General features: G+C 48.8%; 1 protein-coding gene across 2 annotated transcripts in view; it reads right to left on the bottom strand.

Moving 5' to 3' along the window:
• Positions 1-1248: 1248 nt before the first annotated feature.
• Positions 1249-16401, bottom strand: part of CHST11 (carbohydrate (chondroitin 4) sulfotransferase 11) — a 293711-nt gene continuing 278558 nt past the window's right edge. Inside the window, exon 4 of one of the 2 annotated variants that reach the window (XM_012650257.1) lies at positions 1249-2405. In XM_012650257.1, coding sequence (XP_012505711.1) covers positions 1551-2405 — 855 coding nt within the window. In that variant the 3' untranslated portion in view covers positions 1249-1550. The remainder of the gene's footprint in view (positions 2406-16401) is intronic. The other variant, XM_012650258.1, reaches the window with a different exon arrangement.

The following is a 16401-nucleotide window of genomic DNA, read 5'->3' as shown; positions in this document are numbered from 1 at the left end:
AACTTCAACTGAGAAGCATTGGAAATGGCTGGAAATGAGAAGCGTGTGTAGATGTTAATTAGCAAGGAACAGGAAACGAAAAGTTCCCAGCCTTCCAGAGGCAAGGGAGCATGGGTTAAGAGCACGGAAGGCTGTCCTTGCTGCTCATGCATGGCAGTCACGAAGGTGCCAATGGTCTCTCAGTCTCTGGAGGACGCGGGAGGGTGTGCATGTGCGTTTGTGTACAAATAGCCCACCTCTAACCTTCACCCTTGCAAACCCCTGAATGCATGCGTCTCACTCTTGTATGTGGCAAGCAGTAGAAGACAGCACTTCTACGTGGGGATGCGGATGTTGGCTGGAGAAGGCAGTAGGAGGCACTTGAGGAGCATTCCCCTCCCTCACCCAAGGCAGACATTGCTAATCAATCACAGCACTCTCCCACGCTGTGCCTGGAGAATCCGTTCTAGGGCTTAAAGGCAGACACTACCAATAAATTGGAAGGGGTGCATGATAGGAAACATTTTTCCCATCTCATGTGTTGGGCAATGAGTTTGAGATCACTCACAAATTTAAGTGGCCTGCTCCAAGCATGTGGTTTCCAAATTTGGGCCATAGAAAAATGAAAATTTGTAGGGGTCATGAACCTTCTGAGGCTGCTCATGAATAGTCCAAACCCCATGTAAAGTCCAAAAATATCAGGGGTTTGCTAATTGTTGAGCTGGAAGCTCGGTGTCCATGTAAAGCTTCTTGAGGGCCAAGACTATTGGGTTTGTTCAATGCTATAGCTGCATGGCCTAGAATATAGTAGGTGCTCAATAAATACTTGTTGAAAATGAAGCAACAGCCACTTCACCTTCACCACAACTGGCACTGCCAGTTCAAAATTTCTGTAAAAAAGTCTATTCTATCAGACTACTAATTCTGGTGAAAAATTTGCTACAATCAGCTCTCTCCTTGGGTTAAAAAAAAAAAATCACATTTCTTTAGTGCAAGGGACTTTCAGGTTTGGAATGAGTCCCCTGAAAAGATGCCTCTAAGTGCAATAGCAACCTATTTATTTCTAGCAGAAATTCAAGAATGGTGGCACTCGTACACACGACGCTGGTTGTTATCAGATGGCTATGACTCCATAAAAGGTTAGGAAGGAGAACATTCATGCCCCCAAGTGAGCTGTAGCAAGCAAAGCACGAAACATAGATTTCTTCTGGAAAGACATTAAAATTTTGCTGCCACAAAAAGAAATCTATAGAGACCATGTTTAAATAACTATAAATAATATTAATTAGAATTTATGGAATGCACAATTCATGGAATTCACCAGAACACAAGGAAACCTTTGAGACAGTGTTGCAGTATTCAGTTCTAAAAACAAGGACACCCCATCCTATTCCCCTGCAAAGACAGCTGTCCTTCCCTACGAAGGATTTTAAATAATTCTCACTATGCTGCTCGCAGCATCACCCCCAAAGAAATATTAATTTACAAAATAACCCAATATCCATATAATTTTTCTGACAAATAAAAATCTTAAATTAAAAAGCATGATTCTCTCCCTCTCCCCACCCCCTTTATTCCAATTTCAGGTAGCTTGGCACTGAGTAATTGAACATTAAAAAATCGAGTTTGTAGACTTCGTACAGCTGCGTTTGGTGCTCTGAGCTGATGTTCTGGAAGAATTCTGTGGTCATTTCATCAGTAGTTCTCGTAGACTTTGCATAGGTGGGGAACTTCAGGTAGCTGCCCACTCCTGCCAGCTGCAGGACGTAATTAGAATCCTCTTCCAGTGTCTCGTACTTGCCCACGAGGTCGTAGTGGATGTGGCAGGGGTGGCAGAGCGAGTAGACGGTTTGCCAGTGTTCGTTGAAGGGCTCCTCCCTCTGGGTGTGTGGGTCGATGAGATAGGCCACAAATTCCTCGAACTTGACGTCGTCCCCTTTGCGCAGGGCCTCCTGGGTGGCGTTCTTGCGCTGGCGTTTGATGATCTTGGTGCCGTACCGCTTGTGGAAGGAGGTGTTGTACTTCTGCGTGAACTTGTTGCGGTAGGCGGACACCAGCCTCTCGAAGGGCTCCCGGACAAACAGGAATTTCATGTAGCTTTTCAAGCGGTGGTTGATTTCTGGGATGCTGTACTGGTTCAGGGTCTTCAGGTTGGCAGAGACATGGGCCTCGTTGGCCGGGATCTCCATGGGGTCGCTGTACTTGCCCCGCCCGGTCAGGACCATCATGAGCCGCTTCCAGTTGGTGCACGCCACCTTGGGGACGTAGCAGTAGATGAGCTCGTGATCCTCATCCACCACTAAGTGCTTCAGGTCGCTGGGCGTCAGCACCCGCCGCTTGCGGCTCATGGCACTGTTGGCGCGGCACGTGTCCGTCACCTGGTCCCGCCGCATCTGGTGGAGGACGGCAGTGTTTGAGAGCTCCAGCTGCAGAGGGGACACAAGAGGAATAAGGACTCAGTACTTGTCTGGAACATTTCCATCGGCTGCAAGGGGATCCTCAACCCCCTCGTTGGAACATGTATTGCGGCCTCAGGATGGAAAAGGAGCCCTGCTTAGCGCGGTGGTCTGGGAGGCACCAGGGCAGAGAGCTGGCAGCCTCGATGGAGGCCAAAGGGAAACGTGCGGGAAGATGTGTGTGTTCCTCTGAATTCTAAGAGCAAAGGTCTCTTTGCAGAGGCCACTCGTTCCCAGTCTGAACCAGTCCTCCCAGGCCATCTGGAATAGGAGACCCGAGACCACTCTCTCCTGCTCTGCCACCAACCTGGTGCCTAGCAGCCCGACACTCAGAGACCTTTATGGAGTGGAGGCTTTGTGCCATACCTCCACCTACTCCTCACAAAGGTGCAGTGTGGCCCTTCTTCTCAATATAAAAGGAATTAATTTGAATTGTGGTTAAACTTATGGAGACATAGGAGCCACCAGGGCTATGGAATGGTTGTTCTGGAGCTGCAGATGACACGGTGTCCTGGTTGCCTCCTTGCCCCAAGAACCCCTGTTCATACGCTGGTCATTGGAGGTTCTCCACAGCCCAGCATCATGAGCACCTTCCCAGCCTCATTCCTACTCCTTGCCCCTTCATAACAGAAGGAGGCTCCCAAGAAACCAATGATTCACTCTTTCCCTTTTGTCACAAGCATTCCTTGGGCTGGGCCCATCTGGGACTCTCCAGTCCCCCTCTGCTGGTACACAGTTGGCAGTCCCCATGCATTCCCCTGCCACACAGGTGGAAGAATCATTCCTCCCCTGAGCACCCTCAGCACCAAGTGTCCATACAGCACAGCTCCCCAGTCTACTCATTCTGTGTTTCCTCACGTCCTGTGGCCACTTGCTTCGCAGGGACGCGGAGCCCCAGAGCAAACTGCCTCCTCCGATCCAGACTGTGGGTGGCCTCCAGTCCTGAGAATGCAGAGCTATCAGTGAAATTCCCCCAACCACCCAGACAGCCGAGTCAGTGGAGCCCAGGGCCTGGGTGTCACCCAAGAATCTGGCCCTGCACTTCCAACTCTGAGCCACAATCTGCAAAATGCATCCTAAAATGTGCACGGGGCAAAAATGAGAAATACCCATGAGTTTACTGGGACCCGAGGGATCTCCTGGTAGCCACTGGGGAGAAGCCCATGCACCCTGCATTAGCGCGTGCCCAGGATGACAGGATGGTGATGATGGTGACGATGACAACCGCAGATAGTGCGACCAAGGAGCTCTGTATCAGGCATCTTCACAGGTGATTTAAATACATTATGTCCAATCTTCCCAGCAACACTCTGAACAAGATGCTATCACCACTAAAAATGTTCATATTCAAGGGAGGAAGCAAAGCAAGACAGAGTGCTAACGCTTTGCCAAGTCCGTGTGGGAACAGTATGGTGATTCTCTCGTTGCTTCCCCCTCACGAAGAACTGGCAGAAATCTGAAAGGAGATGTCAGTACCCTCCTAATGTGCCTTCCCCTAAGCAATCTGACCTTGACACTCCTCCCATCAAGAAGTGCAGTCTGTTTCTCCAGCCCCTTGAGTGTGGGCCGGCCGGACTTGCTCTGATGAGTCAATGTGGTGGAAGCTATGGTGATCAGTTCTGGGCCTATTACGAAGGCCCGCAGTTCCTACCTTCACTCTCTTGCAATGCTGCCCCGAGACAGTCACGCTACGGAAAGCCCTGTCCAGCCGCCTGGAGGCTGAGGGGGACTGTGGCACCCCAGCTGGCACTGACGGCCGGACATCCAGCGACCACAGCTGTGTGAATGATCCCGGGTGAGGCCGGCAGACTTGCCCAACTGCCTGCCCACAGAATTGTGGCAAGTGACACATCAGTGCTGTTTTAAGCCGCTAAGTTTTGGGGTGGTTTGTTACCCAGCAATAAGTAACCGAAACAGGGTAGCTGGAAAGGGTGGCTGGGACGTGATGCTGAGACTGTCGGCCAGAGTCCAGAGGAGCAAGGGCCCCACAGAGATTTTAAGTTTCTACTTGGTAAAAAAGGGTTGGCCTGCAGGAGTTTACTGAATTGGGAATAATTCGCAAATTATTGGCCCAGTTATTCACGGGCCAAATGCCACCAGTCAACAAGCTTAACTCCACGACAAAGGGCAGAGCAATAATCTCAGAGAGGCCTGGGCTACTGAATCAAGGGTCCAGTTTCTGAATCATTATGGCCTCAGTGTGGGGCTGGGTCTCCCTTAGCGGTGTTTTCCTTGGCTGTACAATGGAGAGCATCACGCCCATGCCTGCTGGGCTGGTGTGAGGGTTATAGGGAATGGACTGTGTGGAAAGGCCTGAACACAGCAGACAGATAATCAACATTATTTCCTCCTCTCTTCCCTCTCTGGGCCTCGCCCGCCCTGTCTGTGGAAGGAGGCAGTTAGGGGGTCAGCTGATTGTCAGGGTCGTGTCCACCTTTATTGTTGGGTAGAGCCTAGTTCCTTCCAGGGTGGCCAATTGGTGGCCAGATATTCTGTTCTGAGTCCCACAGAGAATCTTCCAGAATGGTCTTCCTCCCTGCCTAGGTTCTGGCATTACTTTATCTTGTTGAGATTTTGCCACAAAGTCTCAGTGCCCAGTAGCCGTGGGCACTCCATCAATCCAAATATCTAGTGATGTTATTTTTCAGTTCTCCAAGTATAAGTGACGCCATGAATATGCCAAGAAATGTAGAAAACAAGCTGCAGAATGTCCTGATTTTCCCTTGTGCACAATACATATCAGGATAATATCTAACATCTAACATCTATCTGACTGAGTGCTCCTTGTGTACCAGGTACTGTTATAAACACTTTACACAGCTTAACTTCTTCAATGCAATCAGCAACCCAAGGGGTCGGTTTTATTACAATCCCCACTTTATGGCTAGGGGACTGTCAGATGCGGCATCACACGTGTAATATTGAGAACGCTTTGCAGAGCGCGTCCTCGCTTGTTATCTCGGGGAAGTCCTCCCACATTCCTAAAGCTATGCTGGCCTCAGCATTTCCATTCTGTCGGTGAGGAGACAGGCTGGATGACTGCCCCAAGGTAAGCCCCTCTGTGGGAAGCAGAACCGCGACTCACACCAGATCTTGTGACTCCAGATCTATGCTTTGCACACCATTCCGGCCTAAAGCGTTCTCCTGGCCAAACACAAGCACTACGAAGTGGGGACTTTGCCTTTCTGCGGCTGTATCTGCAGTGCTTGCAAAAGTGCCTGCCACATAGAAGATGCTCTATGAGTATTTGTTGAGTGAATGAATGAATGATTTAATAATCTCTTTAGGGTAACTTGATATGCAAATAGGAAGGCCTCTCTGTGGCTAAAGAAATTTCCCAGTTGTTCACAGATACCAGACAATTCTTTACTACAGGGTGACCTTGTACGGAAATAGGGTTTTTGCAGATCCAATTAGTTAACATGAGTTATGCAGGATTGGGGTGGGCCCCAATCCGATGACTGGTGTCCTCATAAAGAAGAGAAAGCAGAGACGTAGAGACGTACAGGGTGAATGTCACACGAGGACAGAGTCGCAATTAAAACGATGTCTACAAGCCGAGGAATGCCAAGAATTGCCAGCCACCACCGGAAGCTAGGAAGAGGCCAGGAAGGATCAACTCCTAGAACTTCAGGGAGAATATGGCTCTCCTAACACCTTGATTTCAGACTTCCAGCTTCTAGAACTGTGAGAAGATAAATTTCTGTTGTGTTAAGCCACCCAGTTTATGGTGATTTATCACAACAGTGTTAGGAAGCTAATACAGGAGTCAGGCATTCAATCAATAACTTTGAGCAAGTTGATACTAAAGCATAAATGTGTAAAAGAAGATAACATTATTTAAAAGAATATTCTTACCCGAAAAAATAAAGCAAGCGTATCAGGGCACTAGTAAGCAGGACGAGGATGAGAGTTGAAATCAGAAGATTCAAAGCCCAGGACCTGACCTTGGGCAACAGCCTCAACCTTCTGAGTCTCAGTTCCCTTATCTGCAAAATGGGATAGTCCAACCTACCCCGCAGGGGTGCTGATTAAGTCAAATAAAGCACAGTTCAGCATTTAGTAAATAAGATCAAGTTTAGTACAGGATTTGGACAAGGTATGGCACAAAGTAGGTGGCTAATATGTAGGCATTATTTTATGAAAGAAGAAGGGAAAAAAAGGCCTGGAATCGCAAGATTAATTCCATCAGCTAATTCTGCTGCAGGTCAGTCCTAGGTCACTGAATTCAATTCATATTTATTTTGAATAGAAAAACTCTGACCTTTGCAATTCATGACTTCTTAGCAGATGTATTCATCACCTTAAGAGGAGCATTCACGGACCTCCTGGGCTATTAAGCAATGTCGTTAAAAAAAAAAAAAGCGTCCTAAAGGAAATGGAAGAACTTAGAAGGAAACAGTGTCCGCCAATTTTGTCATTTGAATTGCTAAGGACAATTTAAGGCAATAAGTTACTAAGATGAGCAAAGGATCAGCCGCCACCCCAACCCCTGCCCCGCACCATCTTTCAGTTGGAGATAATTTCCTGGGTGTCTGAATGCCCAGGGAGGTAGCATGCCAGTTAATACCGCATTCAGGAGCACAAAGGCAGAAAAAATGGAAATGATACCACGGTGTCATTATACGTCCAATTGCAGAGGCAGAAAGTAATTGAGTGACGCTTTAAAATGTGGTATTTGAGGTTTCTTACTCTTCCTTTTCTTCTCCAGAGCAGTTTAGGATCCAAACGGTGCACGTGCGGCAACAAGGCGCACGCAGTTTCCCTCGGGAGGGCTTGGGAGCATGCGTGGGGAGGACGCTTCACAAATCGGAGACGTGTCCAGGCTGCTAGTAAATTTACCTGGGCCTCTAGCACTAAATTTGTAAAAAATATATTTTAAACTGTTTTCATAAATTTTTATTTTGAAATAATTTCAGACTAGTGTTGATTTAAATTATCCAAATAAAATGTTACTAAAATATGCACAAATATAATAAAACTAGGTATACGACTACAAGACCAAAACAAACGCAAATATTCAAATGAACAGCATTAACATAATGGGTGATGTTTTACTGGAACTAAAGCCCTGCCTGGACCGAGAGATGCTTGCTGACTCATGGGCAGGCTCTTTGGAGAGCGCCGAATCCTAACCACTAGACCACCAGGGAGCGACTATGGGCAGGCTCTTTGGAGAACAGCATTGCCCCTCTGCTAGGCTGTGTGAGGACTCAGTTTCTCCATCACTTCCTCATTCCTAGTTACTGTGAAACCCAGCACCCTGTGACCTCATTTGATCTTTAATCAATAAAAGCTCATCATTTATATATAGTCCTTCTCTGCCCATTTCTAATTAGCCCAAGACAATGAAAACAGAGCTACATGGTGCCACCAAGACCATCAGAGAACACATGCACCATGATTTCACATGGCGGGACTAGGTTTTCTGGGGCAGGCCTCATAATCCAGAAGGGCCTTGATTAGTTTTTCAAAATTATTGCCAAGATAAAAACACACAATTTGTAAAATTCTTACACAGAACTCCAGACCCCTCGGGGTTCTATCTCTGGACTCCTTGAACCTTAGTTTACCAAACCTGGATTAAGGGCAGCCGTGGACAGGTCAGAGGAAAGAGGGGAATTCTTTGCCATAATGTCAGGTCAGGATGGGACAGGACAGATTTCTGATGGTGGCCTGGAGTGTTCTAGAAATCTCCATGTTTGTTCATAGGATCAACAGCTTGTTAGAAATTGTGATCAAGAAAATAGTGATTTTCAACTTAAAAAATGCAAAATGGTCACATCACTTCCATGCTCCCCCAGTCTACAGGGTGACATTCTTGTCCCCAACCAGAACTCAGAGGAAATTTCGTAACTATGGTAACTCTTCAGCACTAACATGTGCCCTGAGCACAGTTCAGGAACTGCCCAAGGGACCAACAGCTTTGGGACATCAGAAAGACAAGGGAGTGAAGAAGACTCATTAATGAGGAAAAATTTGTCCCCTTGTCACTGAAAGAGAACATTGGTCTTTTCCAACCAAGTTTTATCAATTTTATTAATACAAGCAGGGATTTGTTGATCTGACAATTATAATATCTGAGCTGTGAGATCGATCTCTTTCTTCTTACCGTTCCTTTCTCTCCTCCCTTCTTTTATTCTTTCTCACAAGGGTTTGAAGAGATCATCACAAAGGACATGCGTGCAACATAAAACTGAAATTGGAAAAAGTGAATATACTCTGAGGGCTGGGATTAAGACTCTCATTTGGTTGTGGGCTTCCTAGCAGCAAGGATAAAAGGGGAAATGTGATTAAATTTCCTTGCTCTATCAGAAAAGAGAGACATTCCAATTGTTTGGAGTGGAAAATGTACAAGATTTTAAAAGAGTCAGAAAATTCAGTCAAGAGGGGAGGTTCTTGGATTCAGTCCGCCGATGCTGGCATATTTAGAGGGCTGCATTCTTCAGCTGACTGAATGCTAAGGTTACAATTCACTTCCATCTAATGACTGCAGAATGCTTCAGCATGTACAGAAAGAACACTTCAACATACACCTTCTCATTTAAGGAAACCATTGGGACTTTTCCAGAGACTTCCAGAATCTACTAAAAGAAAGTTTATATTCATCAGACCAGTCCCTACTTCCAACCATGTGTCATTCTCTCCTGGGCTGGCTACCCCCAACTATTAATAAGACTTTATGCCCGTGGTTCTCAAATCTTAGCAGACATGAAAATCACCTGGAGGGCTTGTTACAACTGTTTGCTGGGTTCCACCCCCAGAGTTTCCGATTCAGTAGGTCAGGGATGGGGCCTGAGAATCTGCATGTCTAGCCAAGTTCCCAAGTGTGTTAGTTTGCTAGGGCTGCCGTACTGAAATGCCACAGACTGGGTGGCTTGAAAAACAGAAGTTTATTTTCTCACAGTTTTGGAAGCTCGAAGTTCAAGACAAGGTGCCAGCCTGGTGTCCTCCACGTGTCTCTCCTTGGCCTACAGATGCTGCCTGTCCTGCTGCCTCTCCACGAGGTCATTCCTCCGTGCACACACTCCTGGTGTCTCTTCTCATAAAGACTCCTGTCCGGTGGCATTCGGGCCCCATCCAAGCATCCCCATATTTTGCCTCTTTAAAGGCCCTTTCTCCAAATATGGTCATATTCTGAGGTGCTGGGGGTACCTCAGCATTCAGCATATGAATTTGGGGGGGACGCAGTTCAACCCATTACACCAGGTGATGCTGAGAACCGCAGCTTTATACTATGTGGAAATGACTGTAATCGAACATCTTTCACCAATTCACAGCTCTTCCTAATTACAGAACATAGAACTCAGGTTCACCATCTGTGCCGAGCGACTCCTGGATCCACCCCCAGCCCCAGCCTCCAACTCCCTTCATCTCTCTTTGATCTCCCCAAAGTATAAATTAGGTCAGAGGAGGGCTGATTCTAGGAAACCGTGAACATGGCTCCAGGCACTGGGCTGTGTCCTGCATTCTCCTTTAGATGTCTATTTTTAATTTGGACATTTTTAAAAGGCGACCATAATTAGTTTAAGTACCAAATTTAGGGACCGTTTGAAAAAGTCTTTAAAATTTTACTACGTTTCATCTTAAAAGGAAGAAGAGCTGGTTTCCCTTAAATTAAAACATCTCCTGTGGTGTTTGCAGCCTCCCTCAGACACAAGAACAGCCGTCCCATCCGACCGCTCCAGGTGGGGGAGATGCAGGGAGATGGACCCAGAAAACAAGGTCAGTTTGGACGCATCAGGTGACAGGGGGTTGTCCAAATCTGCCTTTAACAGTTGTTAGCTTGGGCCCAGCCTCAGTTTCTCCACTTGAAAATCTGAACACAAACCCCTTCCAGCAATGCCATCGTCTGCCTATTTTAGAAGTGGTGGAGTGGCTCTGATTCTATTATATCTCCTTAGGGGTACAGGAATTCCTAAACTCTCACGAAAAGGGCTAGTCATGAGGAATCACTGAGGAAACCACCTCCACAGCAAAAACAGAGGCACACGTGTATACAAGCTACCATTTATTGGGCACTTACTGCACACCAGCCACTGTTAATCCTTACACTCTGTGAAGTAGGTATCACTGTGTTCCCAATTTATGGATGAGGAAACTGAGGCACAGGGAGAATAATTAATTGCTCAAGGTCAGGGAGCTAGGAAGCAGGGCTGGGGTTTGAATCAGACAGACTGTGCCCCCAGGCCCTGCGCCATTCTGCCTCCTGGGGTGTGAAGACTCACCTGGCAGTTACTATGTGCCGGGCTCCCAGCCCTGGCAGCTCACTGGGATCCCAGGGGAGCTTGAAACATCATGGAGGCCTGGGTCCCCTGGTGTTAGCTCTGGGTGGTGTGGCCAGCTCTCCAGGGATTCTAAGGTCACCGGGGTGTGGGAAGCAGTGCTTCAGCGGCTCCGAGGCGGCCGCTATAAACTAAAGCAGAGACTTGCCCTTGGGTGTGGGATTTCACCTTCCTGGTCCTGGTCCTGGAGGCTTAAGACAAGGGCCTTTTCATTCGGTAGGTCCAGGAGTCAAAGGTCTAGAAGGCCACAGTGCTTAGATATCTTTGGGTACATCTGTAGGGAACCACTATGAATTACATAATGCTTAAAAACTCTATGCTTAGAAAAGAACAGAGAAAAATACTGGGCCTTTAAAGAAACAATCTGGTCTGAACCTGTTGCAAAATGTAAAGGGTTTAGGAAAGCAGTGATTTCGTGTTAACTGACATTAACATTGTCAGGGAAAGTGGTTTCTCAGGATTTTAACTCGTCACTAGGGAAACGGAAACACCTGTCTGACTGCAAGTAGCAAGGACTGAATCTCTGCAGGAGCTCTCCCCACCTTTCCAAAGCAAAAGGAAGAAGGAAAATCACCATGATTGGGAAGCATTTTGAGCCCTGAGATGAGGCAGGAGGCATTGGGTGACTGAGGCCCCCGCTGGCCTCTGGGTGCAGCCCCAGCCAGGCTCGGCCGACCACTGGCCGTGGGTGAGCAAAGCCTCTGAGCTCCATTTAAACCTTGGGAGCTCTGTGGGCAGAAACACAGGAGCACAAAGGAAGGCGCAGGCTTTGCTGAGCAACGAGGAAGGGTTGTTTCAGGCTCGTGGGCTAGTGGTTACAATACTTCTTTGGTAGGCCGAGTTTAAATTTGGTGACCTGGGTTAGGGTCACACACTCAGATTTCCTCTGGAGCCATCAGGGAATATGAATACATGATGGAGGGCCCTTGCACGGGATTGAACCTAACCAGAGTCCCTGGGCCACTGAAGGTGGGAGATGCCACGCAGTATCATTGATATTGTCCTGAGGGAATGAGATCCTGGTCTTTTCAAGGTGTTTTAATTTCTTGAGGGAAGCCAGAGTACTAGATTTTATGTGAAATCTCCATATTCTTAAATTTACCTGCATTTCAAAACAATTTCTTTACTGCTGTGGGTTGAACCATCCTTGTCTGGGCCGGGGTTGCCTGCGGGCGCCACCTGGCACCACCTCTAGGTGGTTGAGGGTAGGAAGAAGGTGCCCCCTTGCCACTGCTCTGAGCCCCTGCTCAATAATGGCGGAAACTGCAAAAGAAAGCCCAGGTGGGGCCAGCCAGATGGTGTGAGTCCCCGAGGACAATCAGGAAAGCCCCCATCAATGGCAGTTATTAAGAGAAACCACTGGAAGCTCAGTTCTCCCCACCCTCTTCCCTGCTTCGCTTCTCTTTGTAGTACTCATCTCTTCTAACGTGCTTATCACAATTTACTTATTTTGCTTGTCTCTCCCTTCTAGAATGTTAACTTTGAGTATTTTTCAATTTTTGTTCACTTTTGTATCCTCAGTGCCTGGTACATAGTAGACACTCAAAGCGTTGTTGAATAAATGAGTGAGTGAATGAATGAATGACTCAAGACAGTAGGGGTCATGAAGGTCACAAGATGGCGGATGAGGCTGTGTCGGCTTCCTGGTGCCCAGCCCCGCAGCGCTGCCCCATCTTCCCACGGTGGGCTTCTGGCTCGGGGCCTGCAGCTGCTGTATTAGAGCTCAGCGTTGGCCCAGAGGCTGGAGGCCCAGGGACACGAGCGGGGGCAACAGCGGTCGCTGAGGGGAGGACACTGGCACTCTCCACCCGTCTGGTGAGGCCAGGAACCAGGAGGAGGAGAATCAAATCACGCTACAGAGGGCGGGCGCCAAGGGCTGCCCAGGGAGGGCTGGCCCCAGGCTGGGTGCCCCCGAGGCTCCCTTTCAGCCCTGCCAGGTGCAGCTGGAAGGGCCTTATTTACATCTCGGATCAGCTGGTTGGGCTTCCGGAGGCCTGGGAGGGGTGCCGGAGGGGTGCAGGAACAGGAGTGGGGCTGCTGCCAAGCTGGACCGGCTTCCGATGAATGGTGGCCCGGAACAAGGACAATGGTGAGGAAGGGACGTGGCTCCCACACTGCTCGGGAGGCTGGATTCCCTGGGAAATCACAAGTCAGAGGGGCAGGTGGACTGTGCACCTGCTGGCGGATGCTTTGGGGCCCACGGAAGTCGCTGCTGGCAGGAGGGACGGGGAGGAGGGGGCTCCACGGGGCAGCCTTGGAAGGCTCACCCCTCTCCCAGCCAAGGAGCCTGCAGCCTCCACCCACCGAGATGGAGCTCCCAGGGGGTGATGCTCTTGGGAGGCAGGGGTTATGACCCTCAAGGCTCTCCCAGCCCCTCCCTCCTTGAAGCAGTGACTTCATTGCTTCTCTTCCCGATTCTCTTCCCAGACTCACCAGAATATTATACTTATATTTTGCCCCCAATCACTTGACTCCTTCAGGCCTTAGTTTCCCCATCTGTAAAATGGGGACAATAACAGTGTCTACTTCTCAGGGTTGTTGTGAGGATTAAATGAGAGCCCGCGATGAAAGCACTCAGCATGTTTCCTGGCACACAGTACTCGGGAAGGAGTCACTGTGAACCTGACACAGGTCGTTCCCTAAGTGCCTGGTACAGCAAGCACATTGCTCCGCCTTCCGCCAAGCAGCGTTTCTCAGTCTTCAGTGTATATGAGAATCACAGCGGGTATTTGACGAATCGGGGTTCCCAGACACCACGACACCACTCTGGGAAATTCTGACTCGGAGGGTCCGGTCGGCCTGGGAACCTGCTCTCAGCGCTGCCCCGTGCTGGTTCTGCTAGGCCCATCCTCACGCTGGTGGTCTCTGTTTCATTTGCGAACTGCTGATTTAGCATCGCTTTGACACGAGTAGGTTCTGCAGTTAACTGCAAACACATTTGTCACTTGCACGAGATGCCTGGCTCATGGTGATTCAACACCTCACCGACGTGGAGGAGAGCGACAGAAGCAATAGGCAGCGGCTTGGATTGGCAGCTGTTAAGCAAATTGGAAGTCTAAAGAGCAATTTTCTAGCTATAGAAAGATTAGCCATTAATATGTATTAAGAGACTATAAAATATGCATGGAATTTCAGAATAACTGAACTATGGATCTAAGACACCCAGAAAGGCTGATTTATTTCTAATCAAGTAGCATGTTTCAATAATATCCCATTTCCCCATTGTTCCAAGTGTATGCATGAGCCGTTCTCTCATTTCTGCACGTTGTGTGTTCCGTTCCCTAGTGAGGATAAGTCTGGTCTTTCACCAAGAGGAGAGGCAGAACCAGCTCTGCAGAGGGGTCCTCAAAGCTCTTGTCCCAGCCCTGCCCAAGGGCACCCTCTGCTCTTCCCCACAACAATCGTCAACAAGCCTGGGCCCCAAAGAAGCAATTTCCACCACGTTCACTGGGCCCCTTTGTCTCAACTGCTCCATCCTGATCCCAGTTACATCACCATGAACGACACCCGCGGCTCATGTTCCTGCTCCTGGGTGGCAGGGACGAGTCCTAGGCACTTTGCGTCCCAGGCACTCGGTGCCCGATACTTGCAGGATTCAGAAAAGAGTGATTAGCTTTACGGCAACACATCAATGTTTTTGCAGTACTAAGATCTTTTTGTTTGTCTCTTGTCATTTCACTGCCTTTTTCCTTTCTTAAGAAAGGTGGCCCATCTGCAATCACAATGAAAGTGTAACAGGAAATCCACTCTCCAGCTGCAGGGACAAGCACATCTAAAGGCATCAGCTATTTACTGAGAAATGTAAGCTCCTGGGCTGCTGCTTAGACCACACCTGAGGACATACAGATACACAGAGCAGAGTCCACACGAAGTCACGGAGGTCGACCTGGGGCCCAGCAATGAACAGACACCCTCAAGTTCATGGCATCAGAGGTATAAACACTCTTCTGTTGTAGAGCTTTTGACTTATTTCACACCCCAAAGTCCTTGGAACACACAGCTTCGGAGTTAGAAAATGCCTTTGTGATCATCTGACACCACACTCTGATTTTCTGATGGCAAAACTGAGGCCATCAGTTTTGGGAGCTCACCCCACCCAGGAGACAGCAGCGTGACAACTGGAACCGGAGTCTTCTGCCTTTTTGTCGTGCTGCTGTCCCCTACAGCAAAGGGGATTTTCTCCTTCCGCCCACCCAGCAGCCCTTGTCACGGTGCAGGGACAGATCCTGGCAAGGAGTGGGGGGCGGGCCAGCCAAGTGGGGCCCGCAGTGCCATCTACGTGGTGCTGAAACGTCTCTGTGAGGGGAAGAACACATCCGTCCTTCCTCCATCTCAGGGGAGTATTTTCGCAACACACGTGGAGTCAGGATCAGTGGAAATTCTGAAATCAAGCAGATGCAGGTGACCTATTTTATCATCCGGAATAAGGAACACGGACGGGATAGGCCCCCGGGCTGGTCTGATTTGGGAACTCATTAAAGAAAAGCACAGCAAGACATGGGGAAAGTCTTCCCACAAAAAAATTTCTCTTTAAACGACGGTGACCCTGCTGAAACTAGGTGGAAGAAACTTAATGAATTCATTTCAAGATACAATTTTTATAGGAGATCAGTGTCTCCCTGATCCCGTTAAATAAATGCCGAACAAAACTTGAGAGTATTTGCTTTGAGGGAAGAAAGGCTCACCCTGCCCAGGATGTCTGGAATTCTACAGAGTCAACCAGGCACAGGTTGGAGGTCAGACCACGGGGTCAGGCAGACCCATCTGCATGTGAATCTCGGCAACACCCCTGCCTGGCCGCATGACCTAGAGTCGGTCATTTCCACCCTCCTAGCCTCAGTTTCCTTGTCTGTACAGCGAGAGTTGACAACAGTGCATACCTCACAAGCTGTCATGAGGTTTAAAGGGATAAAGTCTGCAAAGAACTTCGCCTATCACCTGGCCCACAGCCATTCTTAATGGACATGCAAGTAATATTCACAGATAAAACTTCTTTGAAAAAATATAGATCTTTACTCTGTGGCTGTTTCCATCAAGGGGCAGCAGAGCAGAGTGGTTCAGAACAGACTCTGCAGCCAGAAGCCTGTGCTTGAAATCTGGCTCTGCCACTTACTGGCTGTGGACCTTGGACAAGTACATAACAATCTGGGCCTCAGTATTCTCATCTGTAAAATGGGGATTATACCAGTACTGACCGCCTACAGTTCTATGTGAGGGTGAGAATAGCTGACTGTATGCCGAGTGCACTGGGTGTGCACAGATGACTACCCCTGCTCAGAGAAGTCACTCTATCTTCCAAAAATGTGGGCCAATGGGGTAATGCAAAAATGAGGGAATTCCCCACATTCACCTTCTCCAACTAGAACTTTGCTCTAAGGTGCCAACGAGGAGGGAGAGTGGCCAATGGCACTTTTCCTTTCACTGACCTTGCCTTCCTCAGTTGGAAGCCAAAAAGTGATGAGTTCAGGGACTTTGGGGTGGAGGGAGAGAGATGGCTCTGGCCTACACCCCCGCCCTCCCCCCGCACCCACATCACTGGTCCAGGCCCTCTGGTCCACCCTCCTGCTCCAAGTGCCTGCCACCTGCAGCTGCCGCTTTGCCCTCGAGGGGCTCTGGGTTGGTCAGCTTGCCCCTCGCCCCTGGCCCTTCCATCCCGAGGAGGGACGCTGCAACCTGGCGGC

Source organism: Propithecus coquereli, unplaced genomic scaffold, assembly GCF_000956105.1.
Source record: "Propithecus coquereli isolate 6110/MARCELLA unplaced genomic scaffold, Pcoq_1.0 Scaffold316, whole genome shotgun sequence".
In the NCBI taxonomy this organism is placed as follows: domain Eukaryota; kingdom Metazoa; phylum Chordata; class Mammalia; order Primates; family Indriidae; genus Propithecus; species Propithecus coquereli.
The sequence above is the reverse complement of the archived record's forward strand: the minus strand, read 5'-3'. Positions and strand labels throughout refer to the sequence as shown.